General features: G+C 39.0%; 2 protein-coding genes across 2 annotated transcripts in view; both read right to left on the reverse strand.

The window, feature by feature from the left end:
* Positions 1-18,959, reverse strand: part of LOC139127246 (uncharacterized) — a 128,567-nt gene that overhangs the window by 75,269 nt on the left and 34,339 nt on the right. The gene's annotated exons all lie outside the window — the stretch shown is intronic.
* LOC139130237 (endoglucanase 4-like) lies at positions 2,879-10,326 on the reverse strand. Its single transcript, XM_070695986.1, has 8 exons — positions 10,260-10,326; positions 7,022-7,180; positions 5,950-6,134; positions 5,448-5,607; positions 5,167-5,272; positions 4,272-4,434; positions 3,704-3,779; positions 2,879-3,048 (listed from the first exon to the last, which is right to left on the reverse strand). The coding sequence occupies exons 1-8, from the start codon at positions 10,324-10,326 to the stop codon at positions 2,879-2,881; spliced, it is 1,086 nt and encodes a 361-aa protein (XP_070552087.1).

Genomic DNA, 18,959 nt, shown 5'->3' on the forward strand with positions numbered 1-18,959 from the left:
CAAAGCGAAGACAACTTCAACTTTGCCAGGAGTCAAATCCACTACATACTGGGAGACGGCGGTAGAAGCTACCTGACCGGTTTCGGACGATATCCTCCTCTCCGCCCGCATCACAGGGGCGCGTAAGTGCTAACAGATTTGCCTAATTTTGGAGTATGTGAACAACTTTATATTATTTGTCGAGATCAAAAGCAGAACTGGAAAAATGACATTCACATGCTCGATGGAAAACTTCAGAAAAATGTTAATTTAAAAATCGTCAGAATTTGTGTTGGTCAGTGCTACAACTAGTATATAACTTAGTGTTAGGCCAAAAAAAGAAAAAGAAATGTTTCTGGTCAGCGCGCGCGTCACTTGAACAACAGCGTGTCACCCTTTTTTTCTGCTTGTGGCCGGCGGCCGTGGCTGACACCAAACCAAAATGGCTGAAGAGAAAGAGAAAATTCTTTGGGGGGCATGATCAGTGACTGCATGAACAGTATATATGTGACTATATTGATAAAACTATAAAACTGACCCTCCTCCCTCCCTTGAGGGAGGAAAAATTAAAAAAAATAAAAAATAAAATAAAATGCGCGTCGCCGCACCATTTTTTAAAGAAAGACCTGACCAGAAACATTTCTTTTTTTTTGGCCTTAGCCTGATCGCTAAAACATTACTTTCAATTCATAAGCTGATTTATTTAATCCATATGAACATAATTTTCTGCTGTATATCCTGCCCACATGGCGGGTTCGGTAGATCGACAGGCGTCTGTCTATTTGCCAAACCCACCATTCGATAGCGTGTGTCTATCTGTCTGTGGCTGTTTGTCTGTGGCTGTCTATCTGTCGGTCTGTGGCTGTCCGTCTTTCCGTCTGTGATTGTCTTTCTGTCTGTCTCTGTCTGTCTCTGTCTGTCTGTCTGTCCTCTTTTCCTTCTGTCTGTCTGTCTGTCTGTTTGTCTATCTGCCTGTCTGTATACCCTCTTTTCCTTCTGACCGTACTTTGCCGCTCGTCTGGCATAAACGTCTTTCTCTAGTGCGATTCATCGACCTCCAAGTATTGATCAATCATAATCAATCACCTATCAAATCAATACTGAGTTAATGCAACTGAGGTAAGATGTCCAAAACACTGAATGTCTAAAATCTATTTTTAACTTTCCTATCTCTTAGATCCTGTCCCAATTTACCTGCACCGTGTGGTGGTAAAGAACGCAACACGGCTAACCCCAGTCCACAGACGCTGTACGGAGGATTGGTAGGCGGACCGGACGAAAGGGAGTGTTATTTCGATCATCGGCGCAATTATGAGCAGAATGAGGCTGGTATCAACGTGGCGGCATTCCAAGGGGCGGTTGCAGGTACAGAGGGCGGGCTTGCTATTTGCATAATACAGTCAAGAATTGCAATTAAGTAATCAAGTAGTATTCAAGATTTTCTTTGGCACTTTATGCTGAAATTGTCAAGGGTATAGGAAAAGACGCCATTGCAAAGCGCACGACTATAATATATTCATATACCTCCAGTGACAGGCGCCCTCTCATTACTTAAGCTTCGGTGCCATGGCATAGCCGACAACGACTCAAAATTATTAGAGATATACTTCATTACTCGTTTATTGGCGTTATTCCATCTCGTACAAGACAAACGGCCTGGTCAGCACCATTTTGGACAATTTTTGTCGTCAGGGATATTGTAATGTAAGCTTACAAGGTAGCAACCACAAATGCCACTAATTTATGGAATTTCATTCATTGACTGTCTGACACTGGGTATATTTTCTTCAACAGGTCTGTCTCACTTCAGGATGAGAAGGGGTAATGCTACCTAAAAGCGTGACGTCACGGGTAGTTCCACATGAGGTGACATTGTACCATGTTATGCAGGCTGTCACAGTTCATACATTGGCTGCATTGCGCCGAGTTTTGAACCGTAAATGAATAAACATTTGCATTTGCATGATTGTTTAACTTGTCTTTTTGTAAGTCATCTGGTGAGCTTGCTTTTTTACACAGCCTGGCTTGCGGAGTATCATTAGAAATCATTTTATTCCTGGGTATACAGACAGGCAGATAGACAAACAGGACAGACAGACAGACAGAAGAAGGAAAGAGGACAGACAGACAGACTGAGACAGACAGAGACAGACAGAAAGACAATCACAGACGGAAAGACGGACAGCCACAGACCGACAGATAGACAGCCACAGACAAACAGCCACAGACAGACAGAAAGACGCTATCGAATGGTGGGTTTGGCAAATAGACAGACGCCTGTCGATCTACCGAACCCGCCATGTGGGCAGGATATACAGCAGAAAATTATGTTCATATGGATTAAATAAATCAGCTTATGAATTGAAAGTAATGTTTTAGCGATCAGGCTAAGGCCAAAAAAAAGAAATGTTTCTGGTCAGGTCTTTCTTTAAAAAATGGTGCGGCGACGCGCATTTTATTTTATTTTTTATTTTTTTTTTATTTTTCCTCCCTCAAGGGAGGGAGGAGGGTCAGTTTTATAGTTTTATCAATATAGTCACATATATACTGTTCATGCAGTCACTGATCATGCCCCCCAAAGAATTTTCTCTTTCTCTTCAGCCATTTTGGTTTGGTGTCAGCCACGGCCGCCGGCCACAAGCAGAAAAAAAAGGGTGACACGCTGTGTTCAAGTGACGCGCGCGCTGACCAGAAACATTTCTTTTTCTTTTTTGGCCTAACACTAAGTTATATACTAGTTGTAGCACTGACCAACACAAATTCTGACGATTTTTAAATTAACATTTTTCTGAAGTTTTCCATCGAGCATGTGAATGTCATTTTTCCAGTTCTGCTTTTGATCTCGACAAATAATATAAAGTTGTTCACTTACTCCAAAATAAAGCAGATCTGTTTGCACTTACGCGCCTCTGTGGTGCGGGCGAAGAGGAGGATATCGTCCGAAACCGGTCAGGTAGCTTCTACCGCCGTCTCCCAGTATGTAGTGGATTTGACTCCTGGCAAAGTTGAAGTTGTCTTCGCTTTGAATTCCGTGTTTGGCCGCAATCAGAGCAATAAAGTTGATGTCCGCTAAAATTGAAGGGCCGAGTATATTAGATCCGTGGTGGTGATACCCTGGTATCACCATCATCACTTTGTAACAATGCGAAATGCTTGTTGGATACGCTCAGATAACACGCGTAAATACATGGCTTACAATGCACAATATATTAATACATTTAATAGGTATACGAAGACAGAAAATTCTAAAGCTGATGTCGTGATCTGGACCTGTCGTCGCTATACTACCACCTTCATCGGTGTCGTCGTCGTCATCATCATCATCGTCGTCGTCACAATCGCCCTCGTTGACGATGTTTCACTTACAACAAAGGTAGACACAGGTTTTTCTTACTTGTTTCCTAAAATGCAAATGACAAGCTTTTGTCCCATTCAGTGCATGTCTCGTCGAAATGTTGCTACATACTTTGACATACAGATGTTCAATTTTCCGTCGTTTTTATTCTCACCGTATTGTCTGGGAGGTTTTTTATCGTCATCGTTATAAATGCTGTCGTTATAAATGCCGTCACTGTCATCATCGTTGTCGTCGTCGCTGTCACCGTGTGGCAGTACTTGTCGTCCTTTACAGTCAAACTACGACAAGACAGCCAATATACCTGCTCTTTTCATTGCCGATTCCAAGTATACATCGCAAGGCCCTTCCGCGTGTACATACACTTACTTGGACCCCATCGAGCAAGACCGTCCACGAACGGCTTCAAATATTTTTCATCTTTCGTGGTGAGATACATCATTAACTGCATGTAGATGTGAAATATCACTTATTATATTGACTGCAATACACGTTTCCACCGAAAGTTATCCACTCTATTTCCGAAAATCGTATCGAAGTTGGTATGTACTATTACGGCTTACAGGTTTTTTCCAACTGATGCAGTTTAGCGGGGCGGTTGTTCACAACCCCCCTCCAGAGACTGAAAAATACTCCCCTCTGGTAACTGGTCTTCCCTCTCAAACCTCCCTTCTGGTTGATAAGTGCTTGCCCCATTTCCCTCTGCTAAAGTTCTCTACTGCACCAGCCCCCCCCCTCCCCAAACAAAACCTAAGGCTGTCGGCAAATCGCCACGCAAAAACCCCCGAACTTACGAGTCTTATGCCCTGACCGCTCGCTCAACAGTGCAATAACGTTCCCGGACTGTGCAGGCGATTGAAAGTCGCTTTTGGTTTGCAGCACATTTCACAATATCTCGAGTGGTAAAAATCGAGTTCTCCTCCTCCCTGCCACTCACCTGAAGGGCGATGGTTAATCTGTTTCTCGTGAACAGTGCGTCCGTCTTCTTCCGCTTAATACCGTCGTAGAATTCTTTAGCGGCGTCCAGGTAACTTGTCTCGTTGGTAGCCAGGTACATCCAGAGAGCGGCGTTTGTGAGTTCGTCTTCGTATGCCCCGCCCCTGGAGTGCAAACGTCGCGAAAACGTTGAACGAGGTGAACTCAGAAAATGAGGTGAACTCGATGAATGAGAGGGAATGACTCTGATTCTAGCATTTTAATTAATACAGTCAAATAGCTAACGAAACTAGCTGTGTTTAGCCTAAAAAGCGTCCCCTCCTACCCTTCTGTACATGAACGAAATCAGAATTCTTGATTTCCTGGTCTTGATTTCTTTGTTGGAAAGTTAAACTGCTCTTTTTGGGGGGAGATCAGTAAAACCTCTTAACCCTATTGACCATCAAGAAAGTCCAAGTTTCCAATGTGTAATAGAGTTATACAGTGATTTGGGATATGAGAACGATGATCGAAGTAGTCCAAAATGCTTCTTCCAGATGAAATGAGTTTCATTTGTCATGCTCACCTTACATGCTGCGATTTTTCATACAAAATGGACCATTTTTAACCGAGAGTTAAGTACAAAAGAAAGCCTTTAAGGACAATCCAGGTTGTAACTCTTAATTATTTCACCATGTGATATCAACGCTTTTCATGTAGGTAGGTAGGTAGGTAGGTAGGTAGGTAGGTAGGTAGGTAGGTAGGTAGTAGGTATCATCGAATGGCTTATCAATGGACTGAATAAATGATTGGATGGAAGGGGAGATGGAGATATGAATTGACCTATTGATCGATGGATGTCATTTTGTATTGGTGTACATACGATCCGCAGTACCTTAAATGCAAAGGTAACTTACTTAAATTCCAACTCTGGTATATTCTCTTGGCAGGTACCCCTAAATTTATCGGCAAAGTTGAACAATTCCCTCGCATGACGTAATAGTTCGTCTGCGTATGGCTTATCTGAAAAGAAAAATCGTCAGGCGTATCCGTGTTATGATGGCATTCCAAACCTTTGATTCGCGACATTTGACATGACTTGTCACCGCAGGAATTATTTATTTTCTCTGAACAGTTATCGCTTGTTTCCTAAACCTGAGGTTTTCCAATTCAACAATTTCAAACGACATATACTCACTAACGTCTTTGAAGACCAGGTACGACGCTGCGAGAGAGGCGACGCCGTTTCCCGCCACTTCAGTGGCAGGATGGGTTTCATTTGAAGGGTAAGCTGGTCGATCCATGGTCATGTCTTCTGGTCTGCCCCAGTAACTGTGATCCAGCTTAGGGTCAGCCACCTGTTAAGTTTGGGTTTAAAATCATGTGTTTAATATAACGCCGTTCGCCCTGTGAAAATAAATTTCTTGAATCTTTCCAGGATTTTCATAACAAATAAATATTGGGAAGGTAGTCACCACGAATTTATTTGTTTGTTGAAACTACTCATATTCTAATTAGCTCTCTGAATAGGACTTTCAAGCTTTTGTTGCCGTCCGATTCCAATATGGCCGCCATGCAAAATCTGACGTCATCGTTATCTGGGTATACAAACAAAAGAAATGAACAAGCAGAATTTTGCGTTCAAATGTACGGAGAATGAACGACCGCGTATCAATGAAATGTTAGACCAAGAGACCTACGTGTACATAGAACTCGTTGGGTTTGGTGTGTAGTTTCATGGTGTAGTTGTTTCCCCATATCAGCGTGTCGTACAAGTAGTCTGCCTGGCCGGCCACTCTGTAGGCGTCTCCGAACTCCAGAAACGCCAGGGCGAGTTTCCATACCGATGCGGTGTGTTTGAACGTGACCTTAATGTGATCTCCAGCTGAAAGAGATGGACGCATTATTGAGTTAACATGGACACGAGGTATGCAAACGGAACAGAAGGTCGCGATTCAAACTTTCATATTATGCTGCAATACTGGAACATTATCATTTGACAGGGGTATATGTCAGGACACTGCACAGAAGCAACTAATCTCGTAAAACCGAGACGAATCATTGTATGGAGGCAAACTCCTAAGGACAGTGCAAAGGAGTAGAGTCTCTGAAAAACACTAAGATCATCATAATCTATAGGCGCAGCGGATATCAGGACGATACAAAGGACATGGCGTAAACAGTATGACTTGCTAAATGCACTATCGGGGAAATTGACGGCATAACCTGTAGCGACAATTCATGTCATCCGAACAGTTTCGAAACGTTGACATGTACCGGCAGTTGATTAAGAACTGTCCCTTTAATGGTAGAATGCGCCTTGGGACAGATATCCAAACTTTACGTCACTGTGTTGGCAGTGAACCAAGTGGGGTCGGAGTTTGCGGAAACCCATGCACAACTGAATTTTTCAGTCAAGGTGACCCCTGATTTGTACTCTTTAAGCCAGTGGTAGACCAAAACACTAAAGTAAAAGTTTTAGAGTCCGAATGTCTTTCCCCCGGGGCGCATTCTACCTCAAAATCGTGTGTAGGGATTGCCTAGTTGCTTTCTATTTAAAGTTTCAAGACGCCGGCAAATTTGAGCAAAAGCTTAAGTCTTTCAATAATGAGGCGCGTACTGCTCTATAACAATGTAGCTGACGTAGTCTGACAGTGGTATGGCGGGACATGTAAGAAAAGATCCTTCAGCAATTTTCATGATTATACACGTGTTCTAAAACCTTGCCCAAAGAGTACCGTGTGCAAAAATTACATTTCCAGGACTACTTACCATCATACCATCCACCTGTCAAATCTTCACCATTATAACCCGTGTCGTTCAAGGCGGAGTCTCCTCGCCATGGAATTCTATTATCGGGTGGCAGACGACCGGATCTCTGTGTCTCGAAGAACAGGATGGTCTTGGAGATGACGTCATTGTAGTCGTATTCTTTCAATCGATCAAATTAAAACACGTGTACCACGATTGGAACTAATTTGGTATAATTTGATGGTAAAGTAATGTCGGTTTAATCTGCAAATTTTATCTCACCTGCATTCTTTTTACATTACATACTTGTTTTTATGAGTAATTTGTAACATTGCAACATTCACCTATAGGGAACCTTGGAAAATTCAATTATCCAAAATTAGTTCGAATCGTGTTGTGTATTTCTTTCCGAAATGTACAAGGATATGGCGGATGCTAATACTTATTTTCAATAATTAAACATGGAAAGCTCATAAATGGCAATATGACGTATAAATTACTCGCCATGTTACAATTTTACATTACTTCGAGAAATTTTGTCAATTAAAGGAACATTATCGCTATCTTTTAACCTTTTCCCACCAATATTGTTGCAAACGAGCAGTAACTGTTGCTGATGTAGTTTGACTTATTGAAAGTTTGTTTTTGGAATACATTGACAAAGTTTTTGGTCATGTACACGTAACTTTAACATGACATTGTGCCCATTTTCCGGATTAGTTCTTGTTTACATTGAGTACATACATGGTGTAAGCCCTTTGTTTTCGCTTGAAATTTTTTATCAAGTTAGTCAGTTTGCTTCTAGATAAAGCTCATAAATGACCTGCTTTGGGTTTTAAAGTGTTGCGAGCTATAAACATAAACATATCTCTCTATTACCTTACATGAGGTTACTTATTCTTAATTTGAAATAACAATAGTTAGAGGGGTGTAATACCTTCACATCTATCCCCTTAGGATCCACGCCAGCAATGGCAGGTACAAGCGCCATAAACGTTGATGATAATGTCCCCATGGACATACCATTTCTTGTACCCCTTATTGCATTCTGTTGGGTGAAATTATACGGGAATGATTTATGCATGACGTCATTACGTGTTAGCTCAGGGAAAGACGTACTTTGAATGTACAGTGGTGACTTTAACATAAAGACGATGTCAGACATATTTAGTTTTTGCATATTGTGATATCCCCATCTTTTTGGCTAGGCTTAAAACATGAAATTACAGTCAGGTTTTTACTGGCACGATGAGAATGTGAAAGAATGGGAATATGTAAATACTTCCGTGTGGCCCCTTTCCTTTTTGAAGTGTTCATATTTATGCTTTATACGTGATGGATATACCAAAATCTTTATTTAACCCGAATTATAATCCTTGACTCGTTCAGGAGTGGATGCGGTATACTTCCCTCAAGGAAAGGCCCATAATCATTTAATTTCGAGCATATAATGGGGGAAAAGGAGCCGAAACAAAGTATTTCTTGGCTCGGGTAACGAACATATTACATGTTGGAAATGTAACAGAAAAGGCAGTCGCACATGCACGCTGACAGTCAGCCTAGCAAGTGAGCACAGGCAACAAAATAGGCACGCAAAGAGACAGATAAAAAGACGTACAGAAAATCTAGTACGCAGAAAAATAAGCAGAAAGATAGGCAGAATCGATTAACAGTGGGATAGACATACAGACAAGTTTGGGGGCATACATATGAGCAGGCCCGGGCAAAACAGACACATTGCATGAGATGAGATGCGACCGTACATGCTATGAGAGACACACAGAAAGACAGACCAAAATAATTTTTACAATGAGCTCACGAAATTGCACATGTATATGTGTTCCTCTTCACAATCGACTGACATCTATCTGTGTAAGCACCGGTAGGACTGGTCATGTGAAGGAAATCAGAACGAGCGGGAGAATAAAACGCAAGCATTCTGATGGTGATAGAGATTCTAGAATTATATATATATTTCGAAATTTAGAATAGGGGGTCACCCTGTTTCTTAAGGTGTAATCGGGGAGGGAGGCAGCTACTTTTTGGCGTCGGCAAAAATAATCCACCGTCCCAGGCGACTACGGTTCGGTATTGCTGAATAGCTGTTGTAACGTTTGGCTATTTATTCTGAATTCTGAATTCTGTGTATCAACTACAATTTTAGCTTTCTTCAAACAGCGGTGATCGCGATGTCTTATTTGTTACTAAATATTGCTGCAGACGCGCGACATCAGATACTGCTGAAATTCAGACAATATTTTGTTGTTGCATCTTGTAGTCTGGGCCATAAATTCATCGTAATTAGCGTGACTTTTAGTATGCATTATAACATTAGCATGTTTAATTTATTATCATCGTTCAATGCGGACAATTAATGAAAGAAACTGACGTTGAGTGATCAGTGCTATTGCATACCAAAATGAAAAATATTGGCTGTCAAGACAGCCAATGCGGAATGGCCATTGCTGTTTTAAAACTGAATTCTAATCCGGACTTATAAAATGACCATATGGTTTATTAACAGAAAAATGTTCAAAGTAAGAGCAATAACTTCAACTGCGTACGAACTATTTGAATCATTAAACATTTCACGATACCTGTTAGCCACGGTGCAGATCCAACATAGTGATCAATCACAGAAAAGCTGTTCCTTATTTGAAGCACAACCAGTCAAGAATTGTTTTGATGGAGATGAAACAATTTCAAGCCCTTCTGCCGACATGAAAACTTTGAGGGAAATCAACTTTTAAAACGGTTGATCGATCGTACTTACGGTACATTAGTCAACTACAACAGGAGGTGAAGATGTACACTTTACGTACAGTGGCTGATGTACCCTTTTACGATAGGTAGTCTGATTTGTATTGAAACGATCGTACGACATCTGCGTTTTTGCGACATTTAAGTAAACTGCTGCGTGATGGCACTCTGAATGTGTCATTGCGGACAAAGGAAGGGAACAATGCGCCGTATTTTCGAGCAGACGATCTGTGTTTGCTTTTCAGATTTCGGCCAAAACCTACCCGCACGCGGACGGCAAACAAGAATTTATTTTACGGCTCCTTATGGAGTTTTCATACTCTAGATTTGTAAAAGTTTGGAATTTTGCTTACCCTTTTTTTTATCAGTCCATCATCCAGCAGGCGTTAGCCCAATTACAGGATGAGGTACGCATAATCCAGTAACTCCCCCAGTGAAGCACTGAGGAGTAAAGTGCCTTGCTCAGGGGCACAACACCGTGCTAGAGTCTTGAACTTACCGTCCTCCGACAGTGAGTCCATTACTCTGGACCTACCGGGTCTTGAACCGGGTCTCGAACCCACCATCCTTTGATAGTGAGTCCGAGACATCAATAACACAGAATAGCACAGGAATGGCGGTATTTCGAATGCCAAATATCGGCTCATATTGGGTAATATGCATCTTTGTTACCAAAATTTGAACGCGGCGACCCCGATTTAATGTCGAATTGAATTGTTGAAAGACTGCTTGAGCAAAGTTTGAGCAAAGTTTCCGTATTTCACTTTGAGGCATGATGTACCTTTAGTGGATCCTCTTCCTCAAGGGTTGCTCCAAAGTTTAGTATATCTAAGATTGTTTCCAATATGAGTACGCCTTGTTTGTGTCAGATCATCATCATAATCTTTAATTATCTAATATCTTGATTTAGCCATACATACTTTCTCACGCTCCGTATGACGTATACCACTTATCTCTAATTGGTCTTTACATTGATTTGGAGTACCTGAAGAATTCTAGCTGTTTAAGTCAACACTTCAACCACTGTACCACTTCAACCACTGTACCATACGTCAATCACAAAGTATGATTCAGCTTCTCCAGCTTCTGCCCATTTAATGTAGCCATCTGAGCATGGTCATGTGACCCACCAAATGACTACTTATTGGCTGTTAGAGTGTCATGTGTTTCTCAGGCGCTTGTTTGTAGGCAAGATACAGGAATCCTATAATAGACAGAGCGCTGACAAGAAAGATAATGTCGACCTAACGATGGTAAAAGTTGAATTGCAGATGCCGAGGACTTCAGTTATCATCCTGCGGTACTAAGGCAGTATGTTCATTCAGATGACAAGTACTGATGACACAAAGTACACGCCCTCGGATGGAGACAGGAACAGAAATGCTGTCATTATGAGATCTGGAAACAACATATCAATCGTAAAATTGTGAAGTGGGCGCTAATGTTCATTGTTATTTTATGAAATTTTAATGAAAAAAATATTCTGCAGCTAGTACATTTCATCGATATTCTCCCAAAGTACTTTGATATGATATGTCAAATATGAGAATTGACAACGCAGTACATTTTGCACACTGCCCAGTCTCGATACATAATCTCTTGACTGGACTAAAACTTAATGTCAAGAAAAAAGTAGATATTTAGCAGACTCACTGTGGTGGGCACTAGACAATTTTTGTATTGGAGTACAACAAGAATATGATATGTGCTCTTAACATAATGTGTGCTATTGCCCGCACAATTACAATGGAAGACTTTCTGCTTGAGATGGCATAAAAATCGACAAAACAAAAACCACAAACAAACATTTCAGAAACATTCTGACCTCCTTTCCCTTAGGTAGTAGGCACTTTGTAGAGACAAACTCTTGCTCGAACTGTGCGGAGAAGTCGCAGTCAGAAAAAAATTAACAACTTAGCTCGGTGATTGAACCACTCTTTTTGAGAGTGGGTATTTGCCCGAGCGGTTCTGTATGTTGCTTTTCACAAGATGACTGGATGCAGTATTTTGTGGGTTCGAACCCTGAATGAAGACACTGTATTTCCTCCATGGAACATTCAAACATTCTCTTGCCAAATCAGGACTGTAAATCAGGGGTCACCGAATAAATTAATTCTAAATTGTACATTTCGGAGGCAATTCTGGAGCAGTATATGTGAGTCTATTCGACAACCAACTCAGTTTCTTGCTTGTATCAACAACTGTTATACCTTAAGAACTGTCATCAATCTTTCCCGTTTTAGCGACAAATGTCGAAGTGATGTATTAGAGTGTCTTAGATTTCAAATTCAATGTTGTAATTTTTAGCCACAAATCATCGACAAATGTAACAGAAATACATCTGAAGTCTGGTTTGAACTTTTACTTTTAAAGACAAAGGTTCCATTAGTTTATGGTATTCTATTTGTCTTTCCAATTCAGTGTAGTGCTTTGTAGCGACCAATGTAGCTGAAATGTAATCAGAGCTCTGGTTACCGTTCAATGACAAGTACTGTCGTAGTGTATATGAGTCTATTTGACTTCCAATTCAGTGTTGTGCTTTGTAGTAAATGTAAGTCTGGTTCAAACTTTTACTTTTTAGCGACAAAGGTTCCTGTAATTTATGCGATTCTATTTGACTTCGAATTTAATACTGTGCTTTGTTGCAAATGTAACAGAAATGTAATCAGAGTTCTGGTTCCCTTTCATTGACAAGTGCTGCAGCAGTGTATGAAGGTCTATTTGACTTCAATTCAGTATAATTTTGCTTAGTAGCAAAAATGTCTTAGTTTAGCCATCAGACATGCAATAGTAATGTATGTGAGTCTATTTGACTATCAATTTATTGTTGTACCTTTAAGCAGCAAATGTCACGGTCACTGTATACAACAAAAATGTCACGGTAATACAACAAAAGCTTTTGATGTCAGCGACTTATCTTGTAACGGTGAATTGAAGTCTACTTAATTTTAAATTCAGTGTTGTACATATGTTGTACTTGGAGTTAATTTGACTTGTAAGTCAGTGGAATGTTTTGTAGCAACAAATGTAACAGTGTTAAAAGTTTACATTTCAGTGACACGTGTAGCAGTAGACTTAACAATCCGTCACTCGAGGGCGCGGAGGGGGAGTATAGAGAGCGCCCCTGAGATACTGGTCTTTCAGTCTGGTGTAACAGTAGTTTATGTAAGTCTGTTTGACATCTAATATAGTGTTGTACTGTGTAGCACCAAATGTCACAGTAGTACAATCAGAGCCTTGGTTCAATTAAGGCAAATGTCACTTTAGTGTATGTGAGTCTATTTGGCAAACAATTAAGTGTATTACTTTGCAGCAACAAATTTTAATATTTATTTATTTATTTTTTTTATTATTACTTGAAACAGTTTAAAAGCAAAAAGTGCAGAAAAAGCAGTGTTATTAAGTACCAAACAAACACACAAAAACAACAAGAAGACGCAAAGGAAAAAGAATCCATCTTTGAACACAAATAATTGTTGAGTCTTTAAGGGGATATTCCTCATATTCAAGAGAGTTTTTATGTATGTCTTGGTCAATTTTGAGACATTTTCTCCGAAGTTGTGGTTTATCTCCCACAAGGTCTTGCTAAATAAATATTGAACCTAAAATTCAAGCTCTCAGAGTGTAACTTATTTATAACAGTGATGTAACTACATTCTGTAAAAAAAACTTATTCAAATGCAGGTAAAAGAATTTCTCTTATCAGTGAAGAGATTACATGTAAAAAGAAAGTGGTAAGTGTCTTCTATTTCTTCACAACAAAGTTTACATTTTCCATTACCTAATTTGCCCAGTTGAGTTAATATCCCTCAACGTCGATAGATTTTGGTCTACTTTTAAAAAATAAAGAAAAACCATGATGATCTTGAGGGTCATTCTCATAATTTTCTCGTGTATTATCTTTTTTGACCCAGGAATATTTTTTCAAAGATTTCATATTCTCAATGGTTTGTTTGAGCGAAACCAAAACATTATGGTTATTGCTAGTTCTGAAACTAGTCAGCCATCTTGCATTCATTGGAGGGTCTGATTTATAGAGATGATCTAATCCATTGTCAATGAGAATATCATGTACATACTTTGGCCAATTCCATACCAACTTAGCATTACTTTGATATGATTTATTGAGAGCAATAATGACTACTTTGGTCCACCTATCATTGTCCATTTTTTGTAACCTATCTAGATTATTTACACGTGATTTATTAAGCAAATTGTGAATATCCATCCGGCCCAGATCACCTAAAACTACAGAGCTTGCAACATTTTTATTTTCTTCAAACAGACATTGTCCAAATTTGTATTGTAAACTTCTCAATTTCGTAATGTCTTCCTTACTTGTAACAACAATACACTGCTTCCATAGCTAATTGATGGCAAAACAATATCGGTCCATAGAACACCATATTGAAAAAGATTAAAACTATTATGAGTGATTGAGTGAAATGAGTCATATGCAGTCGGTTTCATTCCTTTTTGTAAATCATATTACAATGTTCATGGTCTTTTAATGATCTTGTGATGGTCACGCCTAAATAACTATATGAATTGGCTTCTTTCAATATTAAATCACCTAATTCCAAACTGTATCTTTTGTATGAAATTTCTTTCCAAAGTACTTGTACAAGTTCCATTTTTTACAAAGTTTTTAGCGATGTTAAGAAGGGTTTGTAAATCTTTGTGATTATTCGCTACCAAAGCAACATCATTAGCCCAAAACAGACCTGATATCAACTGCTTATCAATGTGAACACCTTGATTTGGATCATTCAGCATTTTTGCAAATTGAAAATTTGGCAATTGAAAAAGCAAAGAGAACACACCCTTGGTTTGCTCCTTCAGTAGTTTCAAATAATATGTTTCAATGTCATTAAAGTTAACTTTAGTAAGCACCATCTTATACATGTCATCAATAAATTTCCGGAGATTCCCTCTTATACCTCCTTTCCATAACATCACTCTCAAACCATCACGCCATACCCGGTGAACGCTTTTGAAAAGTCTGAAAAAGCTACATTTGTTGACTTATTCATTGACTTCCTCAGAGCAGTTATACCCTTCAAATACAAATGTTGTCCTCACAACGTCTATTAGTCCGAAAACCTCCCTGGATTTCTCCGAGTACATTGTTCTTTTCAATAAAGCCTCTTAATTTTGTTTCAATGAGAACACAAGAATTTAAAGTTATGCCACGATAGCTTTTCAAATCTTTCAAATCTCCCTTTTTGTGTATTAGTATAACTGTTCCTCGCTTCCATTCATCAGGAATTTTACTCAAGTGTTTTAGAGCATTAAAAGGTAGGTCAACGACTGAGCCAAAATTTTGCCATCCTTTTTCAATAACTCATTAGGTATGTCATCTGGCCCACAAGATTTGCCATTCTTTCATTGAGCAATTACTTGCTCTACATCACCTTGTGTTATTTCAATGGTGTCAATAACCGGACAATCATCATTACAGTGTGAAACATCTTTGTCTGAATCTCTTATTAATTCAACTCATGCAAAATTGATCACAAAAAATGTTTCTGTCATCTACAGTACCCTCAATGCTGTGTACATTTTACCTAGCTGGTGTTTTGGGCCTTTCAATAATACCTGATGTTATCTCTATTTTTTTGCTTATTACTAGTGATTGTCTGTTACCATTTAGAGTATCATAAATACAGACCTGTCTGGCTGGTTGTTTTGGGTCCTTTCAAATTTTTCCAAAACAACTTTGAGGATTTTCCTCCGGCTTTTTCTATATCAAGACTCTTTTAATTTGGTATTCTGACATTTTTTAATTAATTAAATCACTTGCTTTATGTTATTATTAATATAGGTGGACCAGAATTTATTCCCAGTGCAGTCATTTTTATTATCATTCGTGCTTTTTGCCCAATGCCTATACTTCCTACAGGCATTTCTCCTCTGTGTTATGGCATTTTCAATCTCTTTGTCCCACCATCCTTTACCTCCTTTCCCAAGAACTCTTTTACCAATACAATTCTGTGCAACATCAATTAAATTGTTTTTCAATCTTCCACAGTGAATTTGGATTCTTTTCATTTCATCAATAGTCCAGTCACCAAAATCATCCCTTACTGATGCTTTAAACAGATCCCAGTCTGGGTCATAATTAAGATTCCACCTTTCTTTTTCTCAATAGGCTCTTGAATGGGATTTAATCTAAATTTAAAGATAAAAGTAGAACATTATGGTCACTCCCTAGATGATAATTCATGTCGTCATCCACAATGAAGTTTGTAGTTTTTCGTTTGACTTTATCAGAGATTATAATAAAATCGAGAACAGAGTGTTGGTTATTTCTAAACTATGTATATGTACCATGTGCACAGGATAGGGTATTGACTATATTGAGATCAGTGTCATCACAGAAATTCAAAAGCATTTTTCTATTATCATTTTTCACTGTATCTCAATTAACGTTTCACCAATTTTTCCATTAAAATCCCAATGATGTTAATATTTTGCATTCCTTGATTTTCTAAAGTTAATACATCCACTAGTAATTGGTGATACAAATCCTCAATTAATGTCTTATTCCTACCATCAACTGGGAAATATATAACACACAGGCATATAAACTCACTGGTCTCATTAAAATTCATTTTTACCCATAATCTCTCTCAGTCATCGTTATGAGAATCACGACACTGATCATCAATTATAATAACTGATTTTAGTATGAAGGAAAATGCCCAAACCAACCTCTTTTTGTGGCACGTCGTTTCTGTAGAAAATTGTAATCGATATGGCTATCATACTATTTTCCTTCGTAAATGTTTCACATAAGCCAAGATGCTGATATTTTCTTTGTGCAAAAGAATTGACAGCTCCTGTTTCTTTGATTTAAGACCTCAAATGTTATTAAACCAATTTTTATGGTTTTACCTGCATTAAAGGGGTGTTATTTTTCAAACAAATTTTTTTTCCAACAATTGTATTTCTGTTCTGAACCATAATTAGGAGGTTCAATGCCATTATAATTGTTTTCTGTATCGTGTAAAAGTTTTACTCTCTTTATGTATGATGTCACAGACGGAACTAAATTTCCAACATTGAATGTTTTCGTCAGTAAAGTTAAAACTACTAGCGGCACACTCTTCTTGGCCATCATCCTACATGGAACGCTGCATACATATAACTTAGCTTTGTGACCAACCTTGCGACAGTTGTGGCAGGAGAGTTTCCTTTCATGGCGGCAAGTACGCACATAAAGACTGGGTTCTCTGCAGTTGTAGCAACCCTGAAATTATCTATTCAAAAGAGTTGGCCTGCGATACTGGTTGGCATAGTTGCTTGGCTTAAATTTTACATAAGGGTGTTGTCTATCACTACCCGTGTTCATCTTTGGTGGACTTTGCATTGTTTCATCTTCTGCTGATCATCCCATTCGTAATGGCAGGCACATAGCTATGGAAATTGTTTACAAGCCTTGCTAATCCGTCATTGTTCAATTGAACTTAATCGGAATAAAGTGAAGAATTGATCACATATTGTGATATCTTAAAACATGGATCATTGTCAATGAAGGTTGACTCATTGTCTTTGGCCTCTTGTTTAAGCTTGTTATTGATGACACCAACCTCACCTTGTTTTCTGGGCAGTCCTGGACAGATACTTGCTATTAACACGTTTGCTTTAGAATTATTCCTGATAGCATAGATTGTGTTGGCACACTCCTCAGCAATGCTTGAAATACAGGGAGAATTCTTCACATCATTGTTCCAGCGTGAACTTTTACATTGTCACACTCTTTCACAAAGTTAGACATGTTTTGTATACAAGAAGTGATTTCAGAAAATAGCACCTTTCATTACAACTACTTCTGTTTTGTTAAGTCTACACGGCTGAATCTTTTAACCACAGAATCACCAAAAATAATGGTCTTCTGGTCTGTACAGGCTTGAACATTGGTTCTACTGATGCTGTGGTAGTGTTTCCTCCCAAGTGATTCATTTGAATGGGTTTTGCGGTGAGGTGTAATTTTGATGGACGTCTATCATTCGACCTTTGAAGGAGATTGAGGTTGTGGTGTTGATCCATCAGTACACTATAGTTATTTTTGTTGAACTGCAGGATGAGTGTAATTTGTTTCTTCTTTTCTTTCATCATTACAATTCTGGAGGCTAGCTATTGAAATGTTACATTGCTAAGCCTTTGTCTTTAATACCGAAACTGATTCCTTTAGAGCCTCCTGTGTTGCTGACAGTTTGGTCACATTGGCACTGATGATATATAGTTTACTATCAATAGAGGCAATCTTTGACAATACACCAGAGAGTAAGTCATGGATTGATTTTAGGCCATCAGCATTTTCAAAAAATGGTTTGTTGTAGTTACTGTTAGTGCATTAATTTCTGATTTGAAGGTACAGTAGTTATCCCTCAGATCTTCCATTTTGTGTGCAACGTTTCAACTGATTTCTCCAGAACTTTAATGACTCTAAAACGCCCTCTTTATTCTGTTGTTTGATAGATTTTGCTTTGTTTAGAAAAAATTGTTTTCTCGCTGATGTGTTCAAAGGATTGAAATTTGATTACTGTCCTTATGGTACTCAACCTCGTCACTAATAGATGGCTTGACTATTCCGGCTGTGCAAGGCGGTCATCTCAAAGAGTTCACACTATCTTGGTGTCCATCATTGTTCAATGTTGATGTTTGCTTACATGTTGCAGGAGATCCGAAAATGTCCATAACTTTCGTATTGACTTCGTGGTCGCATTTTGAATCGTTCAATGAACACTGATTCTCGATTCAAAGCTACCATTTCTATCAGCTGTGATGTTGACCACTGCCATCAGAACTGTTGTTAAACATTTCCCATTCGAGGTTAGGCGTCTTTAAATAACGTTGCGACCGAAGATTCTCCTCTGAGATTTCCTTTAGTCTCGACCACAGCAACTCTATCACGTCTCCGAGTTCGGCTATCCTCGGCGTTCATTAGTCGCCACTCGGTTAATTCCTCACATCTTCGATGTCTTCTGAAGAATGTTCTAGCGCTTCTCCGAAATGGCTTTTCTTTTTCTCTCTTTGTTGCGACTCTTCCTTGAAATGACTCTGTCTGCTTAAATCTCACCTACTTTCTTTTCATCAATTCAAGCATTGCCTTGACAATCTTTTCAAATTATTAGTTACCATGAATGTTGTCCCCGTGTCCGAGACTCTGTAAAGTGACTCTGGAATTGTCGGG

This window comes from Ptychodera flava, chromosome 3 (genome assembly GCF_041260155.1).
Source record: "Ptychodera flava strain L36383 chromosome 3, AS_Pfla_20210202, whole genome shotgun sequence".
NCBI lineage: Eukaryota > Metazoa > Hemichordata > Enteropneusta > Ptychoderidae > Ptychodera > Ptychodera flava.